The sequence below is a fragment of the Polypterus senegalus genome, chromosome 14, assembly GCF_016835505.1.
Source record: "Polypterus senegalus isolate Bchr_013 chromosome 14, ASM1683550v1, whole genome shotgun sequence".
Classification (NCBI taxonomy): Eukaryota; Metazoa; Chordata; class Cladistia; order Polypteriformes; family Polypteridae; genus Polypterus; species Polypterus senegalus.
The window spans coordinates 140,970,606-140,997,141 of NC_053167.1; the positions used below are offsets into that span (position 1 = coordinate 140,970,606).

Consider the following 26,536-nt stretch of genomic DNA (forward strand, 5'->3'; position numbering starts at 1 on the left):
AAAACATGCATTATATAATTGAGAAGGCAGCGAAACAATAAGAAGCGGCAGTGACATATACAACCATATTCATGAGTTCTGCTACTTGAAACAAAGCCGATGTAAACCTACACTTTAAATTAAGTTCATAGACAGGCTGCGCTGGCGTTTGTAATTTAGTGCCTGCCCATATAAGGCCGTCCGTCAGCGGCAATCAATAGCAAACTGCCACGGGTAAATATTCACGGGTGAAGGACTGTGCTTATGGAGAGGAAGATGAGATGGTCAGGGTGGTGTTTGACACAAACTCAGCGAAACTGCGAGAGAAGTTTTAAGTGCCAGGACTAAGGTAACATTAAATACAGTCATGGACATCGCACGAGATGGCACCAGCACAGCTGGGAACCTTCGATGCATGTACACCGAGTGGCTCCGTGAACTGGCAGTGCACAGATAAAAGCAACAGTTCCAAAAGAGCTGAACAAAAACGAATTACACAATTGAAAAGGCAGCAAAAATATGAGCGTCTGATACATACAAGCATATTCATAAATCCAACTACTGCGGAAACAAAGCACACGCTGGAAAAAGTCAATGTCCGCTAAAGGAAGACAGTGTAAAAAACCCGTGCATGCAGTGTGTCAGGTCTCAGATAAAGAAGAAGGCGAGCTGTTTATTGATGCAGTAAGAAGCGAATCGATGAATGAAACCTGTCATCTTTACAGCGATTGACAAACACGGAATGTAACTTGAACACAACACATCCTACAAATACGAACCTGATTGAAAGAAATAATGATAATCAAATCCTTGATGACAGCAACACTCAGTAACACTCACAAAACAAATACTGTATATTGACAGTCATATTCGTTATTTTTAAAATGTTCCCTTTTCTTTTTCTAGCTTTTTAACACACTACTTCTCCGCCATATGCGGTATATATATATATGTATATATATATATATATATATATATATATATATATATATATATCTACATACTCGAATAATGGATACTTTATTAGCCATCAATGATTGTTTTGGTAAAGCCATACTCAGTGTATTCATTAGATGAGCGGTAAAAAGTAAGAGGCGAGGAGGATGACTTATTGAGGCATGCAGGCTGTAGTCTTGGCGTCAACTCTATCTGAATTGCGATCACATTTGAAAAAATATATCTTTTCAAGTTCTATTTAGTCCATATGTGTCAAACTCAAGGGCCCGGGCCACATCCGGCCCGGCGTGTAATTATATCCGGCCCGAGATCATTTTATATACTGTATTATTGTTATTAAAGCCGGGTATATGAAGCGCTGGTAACACAATAAACTACAGATCCCATAATGCAGCGCTTCAGCTGCCTTGCCGAACACTTACGCGTTAATCAAGTCTACTTATGATGCTGCAAGTTATTGCGAAGCTAGCTCACCGCGATGCTGAAGAGAAAAGTTGATTCTGAAAATAGAGCCTTTAAAACCGATGGGAGGCTGAGTATATGTTTACTGAACCCGTGTGTCTCATTTGTGGAGCTAATGTGGCTGTAATTACAGAATTTAATCTAAGGCGGCACTATGAGACAAAACATCAGGGTAACCTGAATGCAATGCAGAAGATACAGAAAGCAGAAGAATTAAATAAGAATCTGACACTTCAGCGGACGTTTAACCGTGCACAATCACAAAGTGATTTCAATTGAGGCTGCTTTTATGGGAGACACAACCACTTGCCCCACTTTCCCTGTTGCCAAGTAATGTTAAACCAAGTCGTCACTACGGTGTTCCCAAATAGCACTTTGCTGATAAACTGGCGCACTGAGTTTGCACGCGCTTTGGTGACTTTGAAGAACAAAAAGTCCGTCTACATGCGGCTCGAACCTTGTGCATGTTTGGTAGCACATATCTGTGTGAGAAGCTCTTCTCAGTGATAAAGACTAACAAAACAGCACACAGGAGTCGCCTCACTGATGAGCACCTGCAATCCATCCTGAGAATCTCCACAACACAGAACCTCACACCAAACAGAAACGAACCTGTGCCCAAAAAGATGCCAGGCGTCCAGCTCTAAAATGACATATGAGCAAAGACAACTGAATGATTTGATTTGTTATTGCTGAAAGGAACACATTTTATTTATATTTCCAGGTTTTGTTATGCAGCATGTTCATATTTGAATTTGTATAATTTTGACAGGATATATTTTTATGGAGAGCAAAATCTTTTGGGATATTTAAAATCTAAGTTTATTTTTATATAAAATTACATAAGAGTAAAAGAAATTTGAATGTTTGTTCTTTTAACGTTTACTTTATTTCTAACTTGTATAATTTAGACAGGATATATTTTTATGGAGAGCAAAATATTATAAGTTGTTTAAGGTTTGAGTTGATTTATTCACGAATAATATTCCTGTCTGTTTTTACCATTCCTACCAAAGATATTTCTGTCGACTAAATAAAAATTCCTTCTATTTAAAATTTAAATAGAACTTGAACAAATACGATAGTTCATAATATCCACGCAGACTTGCGTAAGAGCGGGTCATCCGTTTTAACAAGCAGCGTATTGCACTGATCTGAAATAGCTGTGTGTATATATATATGTATATATATATATATATATGTGTGTGTATATATATATATATATGTATTATGTGTGTATATATGTGTGTGTATGTATGTATGTGTGTGTATATATGTATGTATATATATGTATATACGTATATATATATATATATATATATATATATATGACAACAACACTCATCACTCACAACAGTGACAAAACAATTACATTGACAATCATGTTACGTTATTTTCAAAATGTTTCCTTTTCTTTTTCATTGCTTCTTTAACACACTACTTCTCATTTCTGAAGCCTTGAGTACTAGTCTATTATATAGTGCCTCTCATGTTTGTCTATCTATCATATAGTGACTTTCATATCTATCCATCTATTAAACTATCTATCTATCTATTATAGAGTACCTCTTATGTCTGTCTATCTATCTAATATATAGACAATTCCCCTCTCCTTCTCCTTCCTGACTGATTCTTCTTTAATTTTGTGTTTTGCTAGTGTCCTTTTCACTACTGGTAGCATGAGATGGTACCTGCAGCCCATTCAAGTAGCACAGGTAGTCCAGCTCCTCCAGGATGGTACATCCATACGTGCCATCACAAGAAGGTTTGCTGTGTGTCCTGGTACATGGAGTAGGTACTAGGAGATGGGCCATTACATGAGGAGAGCTGCACAGGGCTGTAGAAGGGCATCAACCCAGCAACTGGTGCCAACCGGTATCTGTTGCTTTGTGTGAGGAGGAACAAGAGGAAGCCCTGCCAGAGTCTGGCAAAATGACCTGCAGCTGGCTACTGGTGTGAATGTTTCTGACCAAACTGTTACAAATAGGCTCCATGTGGGTGGCATGAGGGTCCGACATCCTCTAGTAGGACTTGTGCTCACAGCCTATCACCATGCTGCTTGATTGGCATTTGCCAGAGAATGCCACAATTAGCAGTTCCACCATTGGTGCCCCACTCTCTTCACAGATGACAGCAGGTTCACACTGAGCACATGTGGCAAACATGAAAGAGTCTGGAGATGCCGTGGTGGACGTTATACAGCCTGCAACATCATCCAGCATGATAGGTTTGGAGGGGGCCTGGGATGGTCTAGGGAGGCATATCCTTGGAGGGTTGCACAATAGTACCCTGACTTATGATATATCTCTCTCTTATAGTACCTTTTATCTACTTAGCTCATAGAAAGATAGATAGATATGAAAGGCACTATGTAATAGATAGATAGATAGATATACAGTATAGATAGATAGATATGAAAGGCACTATATGATAGATAGATTGATAGATAGATATGAAAGGCACTATGTAATAGATAGATAGATAGATAGATAGATAGATAGATAGGCACTATGTAATAGATAGATAGATAGATATACAGTATAGATAGATAGATATGAAAGGCACTATATGATAGATAGATTGATAGATAGATATGAAAGGCACTATATGATAGATAGATAGACAGATAGATATACAGTATAGATAGATATGAAAGGCACTATATGATAGACTAGCAAAATACCAGGCTCGCTGGCGGAGAGTAGTGTTTAAAGAAGCAATGAAAAAGAAAAGGAAACATTTTGAAAATAACGTAACATGATTGTCAATGTAATTGTTTTGTCACTGTTGTGAGTGATGAGTGTTGTTGTCATATATATACAGTATATATTAGCAGTTGGAGATCCACAAAGGGAGAAAATGAATCACGTATCATAAAGTAGTTTTTATTCCTGAGCTTTCAACCCCTACCAGGGGTCTTCATCAGAGGATAATGCTTAGACTTACAAGAATCAAAGGCAATATATAGCAATACCTTACAGGGGGAGGAGGGGTGAGGTTGTTGGGAGTAAAGTCTTGTTTATTAAGAATAAGTTCTTCTTAAGTTTGTATATGCTGGATTTATGTCCAAGTGTCTGTTGATGGCGTTCTCATTTGATAACCAGGATTCAGCCAGCTCTCTAGCACTTTTATTATTGGCTTTAAATTTTACTTGTACATCGTCCCAATTAAATGTATGTCTGTAAGGTATTGCTATATATTGCCTTTGATTCTTGTAAGTCTAAGCATTATATTTTATATTATTGCCTGCCTATGGTAAAGTCATCCCTGATGGAGGATCACAGGAATCATGGGAAAGAGAGGTCCTTTCATCGAGACAATGTTTCAGCGTGGCATGGCCAAATGGAGATGCAGCTAGATGGATGAGGTCTCCAGGACTCTAAAAATATCGAAACCTAATTATGTCATATCATCTACTGTTAAACCGTAATTCTAAAATTTTTATTATGCTGTCTTAAGGAATTGTTCTGTTGTGTATATTGTATTGTATTGACCCCCTACTTTTGACACCTACTGCACGCCCAACCTACCTGGAAAGGGGTCTCTCTTTGAACTGCCTTTCCCGAGGTTTCTTCCATTTTCCCTACAAGGTTTTTATTGGGAGTTTTTCCTTGTCTTCTCAGAGAGTCAAGGCTGGGGGGCTGTCAAAAGGCAGGGCCTGTTAAAGCCCATTGCGGCACTTCCTGTGTGATTTTGGGCTATACAAAAATAAACTGTATTGTATTGTATTGTGTTTAGTCGACAGAAATATCTTTGGTAGGAATGGTTAAAACAGACAGGAATATTATTCGTGAATAAATCAACTCAAACCTTAAATAACTTAAAAGAACAAACATTCAAATTTCTTTACTCTTATGTAATTTTATATAAAAAATAAACTTAGATTTTAAATATCCCAAAAGATTTTGCTCTCCATAAAAATATATCCTGTCAAAATTATACAAATTTAAATATGAACATGCTGCATAACAAAACCTGGAAATATAAATAAAATGTGTTCTTTTCAGCAATAACAAATCAAATCATTCAGTTGTCTTTGCTCAGATGTCATTTTAGAGCTGGACGCCTGGCATCTTTTTTTGGCCACAGGTTCGTTTCTGTTTGCTGTGAGGTTCTGTGTTGTGGAGATTCTCAGGATGGATTGCAGGTGCTCATCAGTGAGGCGACTCCTGTGTGCTGTTTTGTTAGTCTTTATCACTGAGAAGAGCTTCTCACACAGATATGTGCTACCAAACATGCACAAGGTTCGAGCCGCATGTAGACTGACTTTTTTTGTTTGACACATATGGACTAAATAGAACTTGAAGATATATTTTTTCAAATGTGATCGCGCAATTCAGATAGAGTTGACGCGCACTACAGCCTGCATGCCTCAATTAGTCATCCTCCCCTCGCTCTTACTTTTTTACCGTTCATCTAATGAATACACTGAGTATGGCTTTACCAAAACAATCATTGATGGCGAATAAAGTATCCATTATTCGAGTATGTAGATCCGGATATATATATATACATATATAAATACCAGCGTATCAGCGAGAAGTAGTGTGTTAAAAAGCTAGAAAAGAAAAGGGAACATTTTAAAAATAACGTAACATGACTGTCAATATACAGTATTTGTTTTGTGAGTGTTACTGAGTGTTGCTGTCATCAATGATTTGATTATCATTATTTCTTTCAATCAGGTTCGTATTTGTAGGATGTGTTGTGTTCAAGTTACATTCCGTGTTTGTCAATCGTTGTAAAGATGACAGGTTTCATTCATCGATTCGTTTCTTACTGCATCAATAAACAGCTCGTCTTCTTCTTTATCTGAGACCTGACACACTGCATGCACTGGTTTTTTACACTGTCTTCTTTTAGCGGGACATTGACTTTTTCCACCGTGTGCTTTGTTTCCGCAGTAGCTGGATTTATGAATATGCTTATCAGGCGCTTCATATTTTTGCTGCCTTTTCAATTGTGTAATTCGGTTTTGTTCAGCTCTTTGGAACTGTTGCTTTTATCTGTGCACTCGTCAGTTCACGTGAGCCGCTCGGTGTACATGCATCGAAGGTTCCCAGCTGTGCTGGTGCCATCTCGTGCTATGTCCATGGCTGTATTTAATGTTACCTTAGTCCTGGCACTTAAAACTTTCTCTCGCAGTTTCGCTGAGTTTGTGTCAAACACCACCCTGACCATCTCATCTTCCTCTCCATAAGCACAGTCCTTCACCCGTGAATATTTACCCGTGGCAGTTTGCTATTGGATTGCGCTGACGGACGGCCTTATATGGGCAGGCACTAAATTACAAACGCCAGCGCAGCCTGTCTATGAACTTAATTTAAAGTGTAGGTTTACATCGTGCTTTGTTTCAAGTAGCAGAACTCATGAATATGGTTGTATATGTCACTCGCTTCTTATTGTTTCGCTGCCTTCTCAATTATATAATGCATGTTTTCTTCAGCGCTCTTTGGAGGTCTTCCTGGTTTTCTATGTACTGCGTGATTACGTGGGAGGCGTGATGATGTCACACGAAACTCCGCCCCCACGGCGTTGAAGCTCATCTCCATTTCAGTAAATGGAGAAAAACTGCTTCCAGTTATGACCATTACGCGTAGAATTTCGATATAAAACCTGCCCAACTTTTGTAAGGAAGCTGTAAGGAATGAACCTGCCAAATTTCAGCCTTCCACCCACACGGGAAGTTGGAGAATTAGTGATGAGTGAGTGAGTGAGTGAGTGAGTGAGGGCTTTGCCTTTTATTAGTATAGATAGATAGATAGATAGATATGAAAGGCACTATATGATAGATAGATAGACAGATAGATAGATATACAGTATAGATAGATAGATATGAAAGGCACTATATAATAGATAGTGTCACACACGTGCGAGTAGGAGGCAACTAAAGGGCCTGAGTAATTGTAATAAAGCAAATAAAATGTTTTTCAACGTCTTTAAAGAAGGATAATAAAAGAAGAGCATTTATCAATTAAAACACATGAGCTGTTTGTCGACATACTTGTATAGCATTTCAGGTGCTAAAAATCAATGCCATCCCGTTGTGAGAAGAATCAGTCTCCAGACATTATAAAGGTTTGGGGCAGCCACCCATATATTATATCCCGTTGCAAAATTTGAAATTATTGAACAGAGATGTTCACAAGACTGAGTCCAAAACAGAACTGAATACTTGGAGGTAAGATGGCGGTTTTAAGGGCTGGGGGAGGAAATGATGTCATCTATGCAGGAGCCAGAAGTGACATCATCAGAGGTGCCACAGACAGAAGTGACGTCATCAGGGGTGCCGGGACCTGGCGAGATTTCCCGGGAATGGTCTGCAAGAGAGAGACAGTCAGCACACTCTGCCACCCCCTGGTCTGGTGTAGTATTACATTTACTCAGGCCCTTTAGCTGTCTCCTACTCGCACGTGTGTGACAACGTGTAGGTTGAACCAAAATGATGAACAAAAACAGAAACAGGTGAGTAGAATAAAACTGGGGCAGAAATGGCCAAACTAAAAGGGTGAATCTGCCATAGATGTGGCGTTTTAACCCACAAATTGTAAGCCATGCATGATAAAGGGGAGCATGGAGAAAAGGCACAAGGTGGTCACCATAAGTCATCAAGGTCTCCCAGCAAGCAGACAGCTCTTTCTAGATATGCTTTCCAAGTTCTTCTGCAGAAGCACAAACAAACAGGCAAGCTATGAACACAGTGGCCGGCCATCGAAACAGCAAACTAGAAATACATTCAACTTACTTCCCTTCTAAGATATCTGGCACCACTAATATCACAGAAACCACCGGAGCCCTAGTACCTCCATCAATAGTCTAGGGAAGACTTATAGAAAGTGTCCTTCATAGAAGAGTTGTATCCAAAAAAGTCGTTCCTCAGATGTGGAAATAAAGTTAAATGGCTCACCTGCACAGAAAACCAGAAGAATTTGAGGGCAAAAAACTGAGGTGTTCTTGACTAAGGGGTCCAGATTTAAAAATGACGTCTCAAATAAAAGTCAGTTTGTCTGCTGAAGTGCTGAAGAACGATACAGGGATGCAGCACGGTGGAGATTCCCCACAGGTTAGGGGCTGCATTTCCAGAAACAGAGTACAGTCATCCCTCACCTATCGCGGTGGTTACATTCAGAGCCCCCCCATCCCCCCCCCGCGAAGTAACAACCTATATTTTTTTTATTATTTATGTATATTTTAAGGCTTTATAAACCCTTCCCACACTCTTATAAACAGTTCCTATGCTCTTAAACACTTTCTACACTCTTAAACCTACGTAATTTTAACAACATATAAAATTCTATATGGGTACTCACCAGTGAAGTATACTACAACTTGATATCGTGAACCGAAGATTTGTTGATCCCGTAATGGCGGCTTACAGCCGCATAGCTTTTACCTTCCTTTAACATGTCGAGAAGTTCCCCCTTTTCTTTGATGGTATACATCTTCCTCTGGCGCTTGGGTTCACTGCCAGAAGCCTTAGAAGACGCAAAACGTTTGGGTAGCATCGTAGGGCTTGAAATAAATTCAGTCTTTTACGAAAATTTCACAAAAGCACAACACCGCAGAGCAACGCTACGCGCAGCGATCAGACGTCGATGTGAAATGGACAAGGCGAGATGCTGAACGCATGGCCACAGTGCGGGAGAACAAACAGATGCTACGGTCACTGAGCCAATCATTGCTCAGTGCTCTGGTTGGTCGCTTCCCATACATCAGCCAATAGCAGAATCCCGCGATACAGAGAAAAATCTTTTTATTTTTATTTATTTACCTTTATTTAACCAGGCAAAACAGATTAAGAACATGTTTCTTATTTACAACTGTGGCCTGGAAAGGGCAATGCCTTAAGAGGGAAATATGGATGGTGGAGTGGGTTAAGAAAAAATAAAAAATAAAACATATTAAGAAAGATACATATATACAATATAAACTAAATTACAAAAAATGTCATAAAAATATTATATAAACAATAAGGACATTGAAGCAACAATGAGTAGAGCAGCAGTGAATTGGAGCAGCTAGCCTAAGTAACAGCGACACACATCTTTATAATAAGCTGAAATCCGTGATTGGAAAACTGATTTAGGAATGAAATGATTCAGTTTTAACATTTTCTGCAGGTCATTCCAGTCTCTAGCAGCAGCGTTCTGAAAAGACGACAGGCCAAGTACAGAAGTAGCCTTAGGAACTGTCAGCAGAATCAGATTAGCAGAACGAGTATTATACACAGAAGAAGAAAAGTGTAACAATACCTGTAAGTAAGAAGGGGAAAAACCAAGGAGAGTTTTGTAAATAATCATAAGCCAATGGACTTTACAGCGGGTGTACAATGAAGACCAGTTGAGAGAAGAATACAGGGTACAATGATGGGTTTTGAAAGGAGCATTTGTTATAAACCGGATGGCAGAGTGATAAAGAACGTCGAGCTTCTGAAGCAGGCCTTTGGATGCTGATCTGTAAATAACATCACCATAGTCAAACATGGGAAGGATTGTCATTTGAACCAAAGTTTTCCTAGCAGATGATGTAAATGCAGAACGCATTCTATAAAGGAACCCAAGTTTTAATTTGATCCTAGACTTCAGATTGTCAATGTGTTTTGAGAAAGACAGAGTATTATCCAGCCAAATTCCCAGATATTTATATTCAGTAATCTGGTCCAGTGGTGTCCCGTCAAGGGAACAAATACCTGGAGAGCTTGATGGAATATGACCTTTTACCGAACCACATAAGTTTAGTTTTGGAAATATTTAACTGGAGGTGCAAATTAGAAAGAGTCAGTTGCAAACTATTAAAACTAAGTTGAAGTTGCTGCAAGACTGTAGCAGGGGAAGAACCTGTAGAGTAAAGAATTGTGTCATCAGCGTAAAGATGGATAGATGAATCTGTGACCGAATTAGCGACAGTATTAATATAAATAGAAAAAAGTGTAGGTCCAAGTATTGATCCCTGCGGGACACCATTGGTGACTGGGAGAGGCTGGGAAAGGAGTAGCTCAGATTTCACAGACTGCACTCTATCAGTAAGATAATTGGAAAACCAAGACAAGGATTTGTCAGAGATACCTGTGTCATGAAGCCTATCAATAAGACGCTTATGATTGACAGAGTCAAAGGCCTTGGCCAGGTCAATGAAAATAGCAGCACAGTACAATTTAGAATCCAAAGCAGAATAGATATCATTTAAGACTTTAAGAGTAGCTGTTATACACCCAAACCCAGTTCTAAATCCTGATTGAACAGGTGATAAGATGTTGTGTGCTTCCAAATAATCAGTGAGTTGACCATTTACGAGTTTTTCCAAAACCTTGGAGATACATGGCAAGACAGAAATAGGCCTGTAACAGTTGGGATCTGACCGGTCACCACCCTTAAAGAGAGGGAACACTAACGCTGACTTCCAAGCACAGAAATTTGCCCTGTACATATAGATAAATTGAATATATCTGTGATGGGAGCAACGATAATGGAAGCAGCCAATTTAAAAAAGACAGGATCCACCTCATCAGACCCAGCAGATTTATTGGAGTCCAGCCTGAGCAATTCATCCAGAACCTCTTCCTCCGAAAAAGCCCGCAAGGTGAAACTGTGAGAGGAGGAAGGAAGTATTGTAAGATGAGGGAGAGTTGGAGAAGATGCAGTAAAACAATTAGTAGAATTTATAGAAGATGAAGCGGAATTTGAAAATTCAGGGGTTAGACCAGAAGTTATAAAGTGCTTATTGAGGAGCTCCAACATACACTTCTTGTCTGATACTACAATGTTCTCTAAGTAGAGTGAAGGAGGTAGTTTACAAGATGGTTTATTTTCCATCTCCTTTACCGCATTCCAGAATTTATTAGGGTCAGAGCTACTAAGAGAAAACTGCTTCTTAAAATAGTCTGTTTTAGCCTTGCGAACAGCTTGTAAGGATTTATTTCTGAGTTGCTTAAAAACCAAAATATCTGCTGGGGATCTAGAGTGTCGTGCCTTGCGCCAGAGAATATTTTTTTGTTGTAAAAGCATAGTAAGCTCCGGGGTAAACCAAGGACTATGTCGATCCTTTACTCTAAGTTTTTTCATCGGAGCATGTTTATCAACAATAGCCCTGAAAAGCATATAAAATAAATGCCAAGCCTCATCTACTGTTGGAACCAGCCTGATTCCTGACCAGTTAACATCAGCCATATCGTGTAGAAAAGCTTGGTGATTAAAGTTTTTAAAAACACGTTTGCAACAGAATTGAGTTGGTTTCTTGATGGAGCAACCATTTCGAACACATGCAGTAAAACAGTGATCACTGATATCAGAACAAAATACCCCAGAGTTATACTTGTGAGGAGAATTAGTTAAAATAATGTCAATCAGCGTAGCCTTGTCTATAGATTTGGAGTCATACCTAGTGGGAAGCAGATAATTTGATGCAAGTTTAATGCATCGAATTGTTGAATGACTTTATCGGGTGGTTTGGTCATATCCCAATTTAAATCACCAAGAAGCACGAATTCAGTTTTGATCAAGGGCACCAACACACTAGACAATGTGGTTAAGGTACAGGCCGGGGCTGATGGAGGGCGATAACACCCAGCCACTGACAGAGTGAAGTTGTTAGTGAATTCAATGTTTAAAACAAGCAAATCAAATTGCTTGGGAACTGTCTTGGATAAGGCAATTGAGCACTTAAGATGTTCTTTGATATAAATTGTCATGCCACCACCTTTGGAGGACCTGTCCTGTTTAAATAAATTGTAGCCAGGTAAATTTAAATCAGGATAAGAAATAGAGTTTTTTAACCAGGTTTCAGTGATTACTAGAAATTCAGGGTTTGAGCTCTCTACCCAAATCTTTAAGTTAGCCATCTTTGATAGGAGGCTTCTCGAGTTTATATGAAGAAACCCCAGGCTCTTTCTGGCACAGAAGTCGCTAAAGGACAGGTCGTTTAAGGCTGGGTCAGGACCAGGATTAACGTGCACGTTGCCTGAAATTATGAGTAAAAGGACGATTAGAGCCCGGTCTAGAGCTTTTAAAAGACCACATTGTCGGTTCTTAACCCTTGATCTTTGCACGCGAGATGGTAACTCAGCAGACAGACACAAAATTCTCATAAAATAACAGGAGTACAACCACTGAGGAACAAAGTGCCGGGAAGAGAACATACCTTGTGTTGATACAAACAAATCAGTATTTCTCGATACTGATGGGCTGAAATGAACAGGAGTAGTGACGGAGTAACACATAAATAACTCATTAGGTATATTCTGATCATAAAAGTAAGAGATTAAATTTAGTGTGATGCTAGAGGAGCATAAAAACAATAAAAATGGTAAAAAGTGCATTGTTCTTGCCGTTTAGTAAAAAGCAGCCGGAGACCCAGAGAGCCAGCAGCCGGAAAGCTGGAAAGCTAGCAGCCGGAAAGCTGGAAAGCTAGCAGCCGGAAAACCAGAAAGCCCGCAGCCAAAAAGCCAGAGAGCTAACAGCCGGAAAGCTGGAAAGCTTGCAGCCAGAAAGCCAGAGAGCCAGCAGCCGGAAAGCCAGAGAGCTAGCAGCCAGAGAGCCAGAGAGCTAGCAGCCGGAAAGCCAGAGAGCCAGCAGCCGGAAAGCTGGAAAGCCTGCAGCCGAAGAGCCAAAGCAAGCCCGCAGCTGAAGAGCCAGAGGCCGCAGGACCGCGGCAATACAGGTCTGTTGCCGAGGAATCTGCAAATTTGCCGTGCCACAGAAACCGCAATCAGAGTCCACCACAGCCAGAGAGCTAGCAACCGGAGAGCCAGAGAGCCAGCAGCCGGAGAGCCAGAGAGCCAGCAGCCGGAGAGCCAGCAGCCGGAAAGCTGGAAAGCCTGCAGCCGGAGAGCCAAAGCAAGCCCGCAGCCGGAGAGCCAGAGGCCGCAGGACCGCAACGATACAGGTCCGTTGCCGAGGAATCTCAATCGTCGCGTTCAGGGAAGCTATACAAATCTGCAATACAAAATTAGGTACAAATTCTAGGGCCCTTTTTCATATGCATTTTAAAAAACCCGCGATACAGTGAAGCCGCAAAAGGTGAACCCTGATATGGCGTGGGACGACTGCATATGATGTGATCAAAATTGGTGGCCAGACACTCTGCTGAGAAGTACAGGCAGCTCCTTGTATCCATTATGCAATAGCATCGCTAGTTGAGTTTTATTGGTTGGTTTCTTAAAGTCAGTCAGTCAGTCAGTGTCCAACCCACTATATCCTAAAACGTTATTTATTTTTTTAGTTTTTTATTCTGACCCATTAAATGTGAATTCATTACCTGTAACTTGTGGGTGGAGTCTCAGGAGGCGGGGCCATCGTGACATCACCACTGCTGGGTACTCCTGCTGCCTTTTTATTTCTAGCCAGAATAAAAACTCAGCAGTGGAGTATTGAGTTTAATGGAGTCAGCTGTTTGAGTGTTGTATTGCTTGATTTTTTTGCTATTATTTGGATTCTTTTTTGCTTGTTTGTTGGATTGACTTCTGGATTTATGTTTTGCATCTTGTTTCCCTCAGAATTCCATTTTTTCCCTATTTGTTCTACTAAATTCTTCATTTGTATACATTTATCATTGCCCTTATTGTCTACAAGCCAGAGGTTTACGGTCAGCTTCTCTCTTGTAGGGCATTTTGAAATATTTTTGGTCCATTTGGTGCTCCGGTTTCCTCCCACAGTCCAAAGGCATGCAGGTTAGATACATTGGTGATCCTAAATTGTCCGTAGTGTGTGGGTAGGTGTGTGTGTGTGCCCTGCCTGGGATTTGTTCCTGTCTTGCGCAATCTGTTGGCTGGCATTGGCTGAAAACATCTAAACAGCGCACACCAACTGACAGAGAGAGGACATGGGAAGCTATGGGAAGGAACAAGTGGAGGCAACTCAGGCAGGGTAATAAAAGGTGCTGGTGTGTCCCCCTTTGTTTGGTGGAAGTCAAAATATGGTCAGAGGCTACCATCTGCTATTTAGAGTTTCCCTGTGTTAGCAAAGAATGAATCCCATATTTGGAAAGTGCGTGTTATTTTCTTGGACTGAAATTAAAGCTCTGGTAACTGTGCTGCACATTAGAGCTCATCTTCAGATGGATGAAAGACATCGCTCCTGCCATACATAGGAAACATGCCTATTGAAGTCGCCGGAGCTGACTGCAGGAACTCACTTGGCCAGGAGCTTTACTTTGAAAATTTTATGATTGTGAGTTTCCAGCCAAAACTACTTTTTAGTGTTTTTGCTTTGTGACCCAATCCCCCTCTCCTGTCAGAACTTATTTCACTTTTATTGCAAAAAATACAATCTACACAAAGAACGTGAAAACAAATCAAAACTGTCTGCTTTGACTGCACTTGCCGCTAGTGTATCTGAAGCTGATTTCCCCAATTTGCATGTAAACTTGATGTTAGTACGTTGTTCAAACTGTGACATCTAACTCTGTCATTTTAAAGAACACTACACGCCGAAACCAATCCAGACCTGTTGTAACTGGTCTACAGACGTACAGACGTGCTGCTCTCCGCTATACAACAATGTATGCGTAATCTGATCTCTCACTTTCCTACTATATCACAATTCTGGGTCATTTTTGACTGCCCCTCGTAGATATATACTGTATATATATATATATATATATATATATATATATATATATACAGTATATATACTGCTCAAAAGAATTAAAGGAACACTTTTTAATCAGAGTATAGCATAAAGTCAATGAAACTTCTGGGATATTAATCTGGTCAGTTAAGTAGCAGAGGGGGTTGTTAATCAGTTTCAGCTGCTGTGGTGTTAATGAAATTAATAACAGATGCACTAGAGGGGCAACAATGAGATGACCCCCAAAACAGGAATGGTTTCACAGGTGGAGGCCACTGACATTTTTCCCTCCTCATCTTTTCTGACTGTTTCTTCACTAGTTTTGCATTTGGCTACAGTCAGTGTCACTAGTGGTAGCATGAGGCGATACCTGGACCCTACAGAGGTTGCACAGGTAGTCCAACTTCTCCAAGATGGCACATCAATGTGTGTCATTGCCAGAAGGTTTGCTGTGTCTCCCAGCACAGTCTCAAGGGCATGGAGGAGATTCCAGGAGACAGGCAGTTAGTCTAGCAGAGCTGGACAGGACCATAGAAGGTCCATAACCCATCAGCAGGACTGGTATCTGCTCCTTTGGACAAGTACAAACAGGATAAGCACTACCAGAGCCCTACAAAATGACCTCCAGCAGGCCACTGGTGTGAATGTCTCTGACCAAACAATCAGAAACAGACTTCTTGAGGGTGGTGTGAGGGCCCAACATCCTCTAGTGGGCCCTGTGCTCACAACCCAGCGCAGTGGAGCTCAATTGGCATTTACCATAGAATACCAGAATTGTCAGGTCCACCAATGGCACCCTGTGTTTTTCACAGATGAGAGTAGGTTCACCCTGAGCACATGTGACAGACGTTGAAGGGTCTGCAGAAGCCATGGAGAATGTTATGCTGTCTGTAACATCATTCGGCATGACCAGTTTGGTGGTGGGTCAGTGATGGTCTGGAGAGGCATATCCATGGAGTGACGCACAGACTTCTACAAGCTAGACAAAGACACCTTGACTGCCATTAGGTATCAGGATGAAATCCTTGGACCCATTGTCAGACCCTACGCTGGTGCAGTAGGTCCTGGTTTCCTCCTAATGCACGACAATGCCCGGCCTCATGTGGCAAGAGTATGCAGGCAGTACCTGGAGGATGAAGGAATTGAAACAATTGAATGGCCTTCACGATCCCCTGACTTAAACCCAATAGAACATCTGTGGGACATTATGTTTCGGTCCATTAGGCGCCGCCAGGTTGCTCCTCAGACTGTACAACAGCTCAGGGATGCCCTCATACAGATCTGGGAGGAAATGCCACAAGACACCATCCGTCGTCTCATTAGGAGCATGCCCCGACGTTGTCAAGCGTGCATACAAGCTCGTGGGGGCCACACAAGATACTGAAAAGCATTTTGAGTAGCAGAAAGTTTTTGAAAAAACTGGACTAGCCTGCCACATCTTCATTTCACTCTGATTTTAGGGTGTCTACACAAGACATTGCCCTGTCGTTATTTGTATAGATATCCAACTTCATATTGAGATCTGATGTATCTAATGTGTTTCTTTAAAATGTTCCTTTAATTTTTGTGAGCAGTGTATATATATATATATATATATATATATATATATATATATATATATATATATATATATATATATATATATATATATATATATATATATATATATACATATATTGTAAAGGATAGCCTGGCCACAGACAGACACGACACCAGAATGTCCAAACATACACACACGCTTTATTTACACTATTTTCACACTATTTACACCCTTTGCTCAGTCCTTGTTCCTTCGGCCGCCTCTACTCCTCTCTCTCAAGCTCCGTCCTCTTCCGCCTGACTCCGGCTCCCTGAATGGAGTGAGGCGGCCCCTTTTATCTTGCCCAGGATGTGCTCCAGGTGCACGATGACAAACTTCCGGTGGCACTCCCCAGTGTGGTGGAAGATAGATAGATGTGAAATGTACTATATAATAGATAGATAGATAGATAGATAGATAGATAGATACTTTATTAATCCAAGGGAAAAATTCCCATACTCCAGCAGCAACATACTAATAAAAAACAATATTAAATTAAAGAGTGATACATTTATACATATATATTGTAGAAGATCCACCCGGCTACAGACAGACACTGAGATACAACAATGTCCAACAGCACACACTTTTTATTTGCAGTTCTCCTGCACACACAACATACTGCACCAACCGGCCACAGTGTTCAGTCGTGTCCTTTTCTGCTCTTATCTGACCGCCTCCACTCCTCTCCCACAAGCGCTCTGTCCACTGCCTCCCGACTCTGGCTCCCGAATGGAGTGAGGCGGCCTTCTTTATACTGCACCCTGAAGTGCTCCAGGTTTCTCCTGATTGACATCTGGCAGCACTTCCGGGTGTGGCAGAAGTGCTGCATGCCAAGCTCCAATTCCGTGGCCCCGATGTAAACCAAGGGGGCTGCCCTCTTGTGTACTGCTGGTAATATGTCCATTTCCCCTTTCTTCTCTCAAAAGGGCATCCTATCCGGGCAAGATCCCCATTCACCCATCACTGTATATATTTATATATACAGTAAATAGTAAGAAAGAACACAGACAACTGTGAAGTGTTGGGGCACCCATAAGAAAACGCCATATAATTTATACAAAAAGCACGTTATAAACACGTTGAAAAGAAAAGAAAACATCTTTACTGATGTGAATCTCCAAATAGACTAGTTCAAGATGACAGAGGGACTACCAGCAGGAAGAGGTGGCTGCAGACAGGCGGACACCAGAAATGACATCAAGGGTGGCAAAGCCATCAGTCTTCTGGTCTGCAGAGGGAGGAGAAGATAAGGTGTTAGTCAACAGAATCCTCTTGTGTTCTGGCAGGAAATTACCATTATCCAAGCCTTTAAGCTGCCCTCAATGTGCATGTGTGTGCCTGTATATCCAACCATCCATCCATTATCCAACCCGCTATATCCTAACTACAGGGTCACGGTGTTCTGCTGGAGCCAATCCCAGCCAACACAGGGCACCAGGCAGGAAACAAACCCTGGGCAGGGTGGCAGCCCACTGCAGGGCACACACCCCAAGCACACACTAGTGACAATCTAGGATCACCAATGCACCAAACGAGCATGTCTTTGGACTGTGGGAGGAAACCAAAGCACCCAGAGGAAACCCATGCAGACACGGGATTGTCTATATATATATACTAGCGACTGGGAGCCGATCGAATTGGACTACAAATTCTACGTTTGTGAAATCCATACTTTCTCTGCAAAGAATTATTTGTTTTTTTAAGTCCTTGAAATGATTTTGTTATCATGGCACTGATTTGTGCTTAAAATAGACCTTTTCCTTTTTGTAATGAAGAGCTTCCTGTTTAAACAGGGCTGCAAGACGTGAACTCAGCTCTTTGGCGCACATCATTTGATTTTCTCAGAGAAATAATTATGTTGGCATGGTCATTTTAGATCTGAGATCGGCTAAAATTTAAACGATGACCGTTGTTGATACCCAGCTGTCATTACTCAGTTTGCCAATAGATGTCAGAAGGACGGATGCCAAAACCGAACTGCCCAAAGATAGATTTCTATGGACCAAGCAAATGGCGATACGTTCTAAATTACTTACGGTTCCGGAGCTGTCGAAGGGTTTAAGTCAGTCAACGATGTTAGTCTTGGAAAGTACGCCTCACCAAACCAACGTTCTAAAAACCAACCGAACTTACTGTTATCTGCTTGAACTAACACCGACTTACTATACTCGCCGCCCAGCGCTTCACTGAAGCATTCGAACATTCTTAGTCAATCATGTGACACTGCGTCCGCGTTTGCCACGTTATGTGCTAACTACAGAGGCAGAGTCCTATTGGATGGTTCTAACTTGTATTGAGCCGAGGTATTGACGCAAACACCATACATACTGATAGTATCAAATTATATATATATATATTTATATATAAATATATATATTTCAATTTCAATTCTTTATTGCCATGTACAATGAAATGCTTGCTTGCATGTGCCCCTGCAAACAGTGAATATAGACAAAAAAAAACCCACACACAATAAATAAATTTATATAAATAAGTAAATAAATAAAGAAAGAATCCTAGGAATAAATAGAGACAGTGGCAGAAGTATATGTGCAGGTAGCAGTGGAGGTGACACACATATATATATATTGTGGCGGATGGCCGGGACACCTCCACACTGGGAGGATCGGGAGAGCAAGTGTGGCCAGAGCGTTAACTTCCCCGGAGTGCTAGATGGCAGTCCTCCTGGATTGCAGCGGTGCCTAGGGCTCAGCAGGCCTCCATGGGAGTTGGAGTTTGGTATAGCCCTGTTGGGTTCTGTGGGCACTGCCAGGGGTTGCTACAGAAACTACTATGCCCCCGGAAGTGCGGCCGGAAGTAGGTCATCAAACACCTGGAACACTTCCGGGCGCCTTATATAAGGGGCCAGCAGACACTACTCCAAGTCGGGAGGAGGAAGACGAAGCTTGACCGGGAGGAGTAGAGGAAACAAAAGAGAGAGACAACGAGAGGAAGAAAGAGAGAAGAAAAGGAAAGTAAAGAAAAGAGAGTGTTGTGCTTGAAACTGTGTTGTTGTGCTTGTGGGAGACGGAAGATGTCTGTCTGTGCTGGGTTGGGGCTGCGGTGCCCACCTTAGAGGTCCACAATATATACGAGGGACATTCAAAAAGTTTCCGCACTTTTAGATTTTTGTTGGAAAGGGTGAACAAAAACAACAACATTTATTTATATAGCACATTTTCATACAAAAAAAATGTAGCTCAAAGTGCTTTACAAAATGAAGAATAGAAAAATAGAAGACACAATAAAAATAAACATAAGTCAACATTAATTAACATAGAATAAGTAAGGTCCGATGGCCAGGGTGGACAGAAAAACAAAAAAACTCCAAAAGCTGGAGAAAAAAAAAAAATCTTTAGGGATTCCAGACCATGAGACCGCCTGACCAGTCCCCTCTGGACAATCTACCTCACATAAATGAAGCAGTCCTCTTTGTATTTAGGGTTCTCACGGAAGGACTTGATGATGATGGTCACGTAGACTTCTGGCTTTCAGTCCATCAATGTTGGAGCATCATGATGCTTTGAGTAGGTGGTGGTGGCGCAGGCCGCCACCACAAAAAACTGGAAAAGAAACAGAAGAGATAAGTGAAGGCGGGAGGAGCAGCAATCGGTCATGTCTGAGAGTGTCATGTGACTTAGAAAATTGCATCGCAAAGGAAGGTGACTATGCAGAAAAGTGATGTAATTTGTTTTTGAAATTTGTAATAAATTAATTAAAATAAATTTGTTAAAAAAAGTGAAGAACATATACTAGGGGGCTCTGCCCTCTGCTCGCTTCGCTCCTCAACCCCAGGGTTTAGATAACTGGATATACAATTTAAAGTGATTGTTATTTTAGTGTATGAATTATTCCCCTGAGGGTGCTTGTGCCGCGCTCCATGATATGCATGTCACGCCGTCGTTCATTTAAAAGCCTGTACAGCAGTTGTCCTTTAAGCCAGCTGCTGCTTTAAAGCTTCAATATCTACATACTTCTGACATATCACCTATGTCCATATAGTCGATCTCATTTTGCTGTTCCGTTATTTCAGAGTAATAATTTTCATTTGTTTGTGCTAATGCGACCTTTATTATCTGTTTTTTTGATACTTTCGAATTTCCCTACTTTCATATTCTCTAACTTGTTCTGCATGTGTATCGTGCCGAAGTTTTTGAACGTCATTATGAAGTCTTTTATTTCTGACCCTGATTTGAACTAGGAGCTTTTCAATTACAATTGGTCCGAGCTGATTATTACTTTATTTATTTCCTGAATTTGCACATAGATTATTATTGTTCTCTTGTGCATCCTTTTTTGCCTTCTTTTTCCTCCAACGCTTTCGTGTTTCTTTTCGACGCGCTGCCCTTTCTTCTCCACTTAGTCATTCACGTGCCATCTAGAACGTATAACATTTTTAAGAGCTTGTAGCCCATGAAGTGTGTCTGCCGAAAGCATTCCAACAACTGCGAGGTTAGATGTCCGTGAACTTGTTTTAAATTGTTTGTAAGCTGGGCAAAAGTCACCGTCTCACGGGTCTAGCTTTACTAAGGTTGTAATGTCTAGTCTCGTGTGACGTCAAAGTGTCCCCCCTCCCCGAAATGATCACATCTCAACCCCAAATTTTTTGTATATAATAGATAGATATTGTAATAAGGCGTTAAATTGCGCCCAACCCGGCACAGACTCACACGTAAAAACACAACCAAGACTTTATTTTCTTCACCTGTGGGGCACGTCTTCCCCGTGAACCCCACAGGCACAACACTATGGTCCAAAATGCACAAGCACAAATCCACAACACTCCTGGCACCACCACTCCTCCCGTCAAACTTCATCCTCCTCCTCCCGACTCTGGCCTCTGAGTGGTGGTTGCTGGCCCCTTTTATAGCCCACCTGGAAGTGCTCCAGGTGCTTGATCACCTGTTTCCGGTTGCACTTCCAGGTGGTGCTGAAGACTCATCCAGTTGGGCCCAGGGATCCATGCAGCACCCCCTGGCAGCCACCCCAGATCCAAACGGGGCTGTGGAGAACTCATTCTCCCATGGGGTCCTGTGGGAAGCTGAGGCACCACCGTCAGCCAGGGAGGCTGCCACCAAGCGTCCCGGGGGCGGTATTGAGCTGCCCATGGTTGCTCCCCTGGAACATAGGTCAAAGGGGCATCCCGGCTGAGCAGGGAACCGGCCGTCTGCCACAATATATATATGTATACACCTTTGTTTTAGTAAAAATTTCAATCTCTAACAAATATATTCCCTTGGAGTGTACGCCCCCCACTGGATACACCAGATAAGGAGTAGCACAATGTCCCTGCTGCTATCACACATCTGCTGCCACACATACACATGCCTGTGTTGCGTATTACTGGTTTTCGTTGGGTTTCCCAGTTTCCACCCACATCCCACTGACGAATGCAAATGTCAATATCTTTCTTTAGAAATCGATCTTCATTCCTTTCAGCAGCGTTTCTCAACCTTTAAGTATTTGCGACCCGAGTTTTCATAACAGTTTTAATCGTGCCCCCCTAACGTTTTTGTGAAACCCTAATAAAATTTATTCCTATATTTTTTGCTGCCGGTACACCACTACAAGTTTAAAATTTCCATACGAATAGCGAAATTACGCCACATATGGCAACACTGCTTCTTATTTCTCTCGCTTTCACGAAAGTTTCATTCTTTGCCGAATTTACTAGAGATGCACCTGCTATTATAAATGTGAACTTCGTCTCGCCGAGGCCATATTTCAGTCTGGTTGTTTGACTTAAGTACTCGATAGTGTTCGTAGCAACTCGAATATACGTTGTAAAAACCAAACATTTTTAAGCTCACCACCATGGATACATTTTTAATTGGGCGCAAACGAGCATCGGACAATTGTGAAGCATCAACAAGCGCGGAGAAGAGCGTCGTTCCGAAGGTTAAATCAAGAAAATATTCTGAAGAGTATTTAAATCTATATTTATTTTTTTAATATCAGAATGTAGTTTAAGTTCATTTGTTTTGGTTTCAAGAGATGTATTTTTCATATTTTCGATTCTTGTTTTCTTTTTTTCACATCTTCACGCCCCCTTTTTTGTTACTTTTACGCCCCACAGGCTGAAAACCGCCGCCTTGTAGGGTTTTTCCTGCTTCGTGCCCAATGCTGCCTGCACAGCGTCTCAGTAAAGCTGTTCATGGATGGATAAATGTATAAATTAAATTTCCGATGCTTTATCTGCTTGACGGGATGAGTGTGACCTGCGTAAAGTACAAATGATCCCCTTGTGATATGTCGCTCTCGGTTCTTTTTCATACCAGAGAAGGTCCAAGCTGAGATTGACAGTGTATTGGGCCAAACTCATCTGCCATCGATGGAAGACAAAGTCAAGATGCCGTACACCGAGGCAGTCATTCATGAGATCCAGAGGATGGGCGACATTGTCCCTCTGAACCTTTTTAAAATGGCAGTGGAGGACATGACAATTGGGGGATACGCAATTCCAAAGGTGATGTCATAAAATAATTAAATCAAATACTCTGTAGACTAAAATTTTAATTCACTCGGGTTGCATTTGTTTTTCTGGGCCCACTGACCATTGAGGCTGCTAGGAAGTTGAGCATTTGTTAATAAATGGCCTAACAATGGATGTGTTTCTAGTTCATATTTTACTACCACTATCATTTAGAATATTTAAAACGGCATTTCTTCTGCACCTCAACAAGAAACAATATTCACATTAAAACATCAACATACTTCTGGATAAAACTGTATTTGTACTCTTACACGTTCTTTTGCACTCATTGTTTTTTGGTGTCATGTGAAGTGACTACTGTTTTTGTCTTCAGGATACGGCCGTGATCATTAATCTGAACTCGATTCTCAAAGACAAGAGCGAGTGGGAGACCCCCAACACTTTTAATCCTGGCCACTTTCTCACCTCTGATAGGAAGTTCCAGCAAAGGGAGGCCTTTATGCCTTTTTCTGCTGGTAATGTAAATTTTATTTTTGCAATCGTTAAATGGAGATGGGGCTTTCGGTTTTGTTTTGCAAATAAGAATAACCTCCTTGTGTTTCTTAATTTTGTGTGCTTACCAGGGTCTTCTTGGACATATATTGTCTGAATGACTGATGGAAGTCTTGTTTGTGAACAATGTCTGGCTGTTTGTAAACCCTTACTGTATATGTTAGTCAGGGGTTCCCAATCTTTTCTACGCCCCACATTACCTACAAAAGTAATATCACATCTGAAGATGAAGAAGTCAAATTTCTCACTTTAGAAGCACAGATTGAACCACATACAGTACTGCGGGTGAACAAACTGAATTAGAAAAATAAGCTTTTAACCTAAAATTGCATAAAATTTAAACATAAATTGAGCAAGTTACTTTTATAAATCTCCATAATCTTGGAAATGTGTTCCCTGTGAAGCTTAGACACTCAATTGACAATCCAGGGATTGAACTATCCTGCAAAGCATCAAGCACTGCGAGGAAATGACACACATTAGATAGATAGATAGATAGATGGATGAAAGGCACTATATGATAGATAGATAGATAGATGGATAAAGGCAATATAAAATCAGATAGATAGATAGATAGATACTTTATTAATTCCCATACTCCAGCAGCAGCATACTGATAAAAACAATAAATTAAAGAGTGATAACAATGCAAGTATAACAGACAATAACTTTATATAATGTTAACGTTTACCCGCCCGGGTGGAACTGAAGTGTCGCATAGTGTGGGGTCTCTTCAGTCTGTCAGTGGAGCAGGATGGTGACAGCAGTCTGTCGCTGAAGCTGCTCCTCTGTCTGGAGATGATCCTGTTTACATTAGAACATTAGAACAATCTAAACGAGAACAGGCCATTCAACCCAACCCAGTCGTATCCACTTAATTCTTCTAACATAACATCAAGTTGAGTTTTCAAAGTCCCTAAATTCCTATTGTCTACCACACTAGTTGGTCATTTATTCCTAGTGTCTGTAGTTCTCACTGCGAAAAATAACTTCCTAAAGGTTGTGTGAAATTTACCCTTAACAAGTTTCCAACTGTGTCCCCGTGTTCTTGATGAACTCATTTTAAAATACAAGTCTCGATCCACTGGACTAATTCCCTTCATCATTTTAAACACTTCAGTCATGTCTCCTCTTAATCCTCTTTTGCTTAAACTGAAAAGGCCCAACTCTTTAACTCTTTCTTTATAATTCATCCCCTGTAGCCCCGGAATCAGCCCAGTCGCTCTTCTCTGGACCTTCTCTAGTGCTGTTATGTCCTTTTAGTAGCCTGGAGACCAAAACTGCACCCAGTACTCCAGATGAGGCCTCACCAGTGTGTTATAAAGCCTGAGAAGAACCTCCTGTGACTTGTACTCCGCACATCAAGGCGCTATATAACCTGACATTCTGTTAGCCTTCTTCATGGCTTCTCAACACTGTCTGTGACGAGTCTACTATGACTCCTAAATCCTTCTCATAAGGTGTACTCTCGATTTTCAGATTTCCCATTGTGTATTCAAACCTAACCTTAAATTTACTGACATTAAATTTCATCTGCCCAACCCTATGTGCTGTCCAAGCCCCTCTAATGATTCAACAGATTCTTGATTATCTGCTATCGCCTATCTTGGTATCATCTGCAAACTTAACCAGCTTGTTATTTATATTCCTATCCAAATAACTTATAAATATTAAAAATAGCTGCGGCCCTAGCACTGACCTGTGTGAAACACCACTATTAACATCGGCCAGTTCTGATGAGGTTCCTCACACCATCACCCTCTGCTTCCTGTGTCTGAGCCAATTCTGCACCCATCTAAAAACATCACCCTGAACTCCCACTTCTTTTAACTTGATGCCCAACCTCTCATGTGGCACCTCATCAAATGATTTCTGAAAGTCCAGATAAATAATCTCATAAGCTCCACTTTGATTGTATCATTTTGTTGCAACCTCATAGAATTCCAGCATGTTAGTAAAACATGACCTCCCTCTTCTGAACCCATGTTGACTGTTCAGAATAACTCCTGTACTTGTCATGTGCTGTTCAATCTTATTCTTTATCATTCCTTCCATTAATCTTTCTGTGATGTACATTAAGCATACTGGCCTATAGTTGCTTGGATCTGCCCGGTCACCCTTTATACGTAACGGGATAATATTTGCCATTTTCCAGTGTTCTGGACTCACCCCAGTGTACAGTGACTTCCTAAAAATACGTCTCAATGGTTTATATCTGTACTTGCTAGCCTCCTAAAGCACTCCATGATAAATATTGTCGAGTCCTGGAGATTTATTTGAATTCAGCGTATTTAATCTCAGCAGCTCTTCTCCATCTACAATTTCCAAATCCCTCAGTATCTCCTTAGTAGTCCCTGTTACTGCTCTAAGGTTATCCACTTGCTCACCTCAGAAATATGAAAGTTTAGAGTGCCCAATATTCCCTCTTTACTAATCCTGATGCACTTCACCTCCTCCTTGACTGTTCTTTTAATACTAAAATATTGAAAGTATTTATTTCTTTGGGACGTCTTTTGTCTTATCTGCTATATTCCTCTCCAAATGTCTTTTAGCTTCCCTAAAATCTTTCTTAATGGTTGCCCTCATGTTCTCAAATGCCTTACGATTCACTTTGGAGTTATTAGTCTTATATGTCTTATTCATCTGTTTTTTTTCCTTTGCAGCTTCTTTTTTAACCCACAACGGAGATTTTTAAAATTTCAGAATAATTCCAAATTGAGGTCTATACCTGTCCTGTATTACATGGAAAACATTTTTAAACCTGTTCCACTGCTCCTCGACTGTCTCCACATTTAAAAGGTTATCCCTGATTATCCTGCTTAGACTTTGACGCATCTGCCCAAAATTAGCCCTACCAAAGTTAAATTTAACAGTTTTAGTCTTTGCATCTGCAGTCTTACAAAACACTGAGAACTGTATTATATTATGGTCACTTGACGTTAGTGGCTCAATCACCTCTACTCCCTCAGGTCTACCCTGATTATCACAAAACACTTTTTCAATGTTCGA

The 26,536-nt window shown here is 41.0% G+C and overlaps 1 protein-coding gene across 1 annotated transcript in view; it reads left to right on the top strand.

The window, feature by feature from the left end:
- The window catches only part of LOC120514353 (cytochrome P450 2J2-like), a 62,097-nt gene that overhangs the window by 34,661 nt on the left and 900 nt on the right, over positions 1-26,536 (top strand). Inside the window, exons 6-11 of the mRNA XM_039734670.1 lie at positions 9,519-9,573; positions 12,736-13,278; positions 17,469-17,482; positions 20,183-20,204; positions 22,821-23,008; positions 23,349-23,490. Of these exons, the coding sequence (XP_039590604.1) occupies positions 9,519-9,573; positions 12,736-13,278; positions 17,469-17,482; positions 20,183-20,204; positions 22,821-23,008; positions 23,349-23,490 (964 nt within the window). The remainder of the gene's footprint in view (positions 1-9,518; positions 9,574-12,735; positions 13,279-17,468; positions 17,483-20,182; positions 20,205-22,820; positions 23,009-23,348; positions 23,491-26,536) is intronic.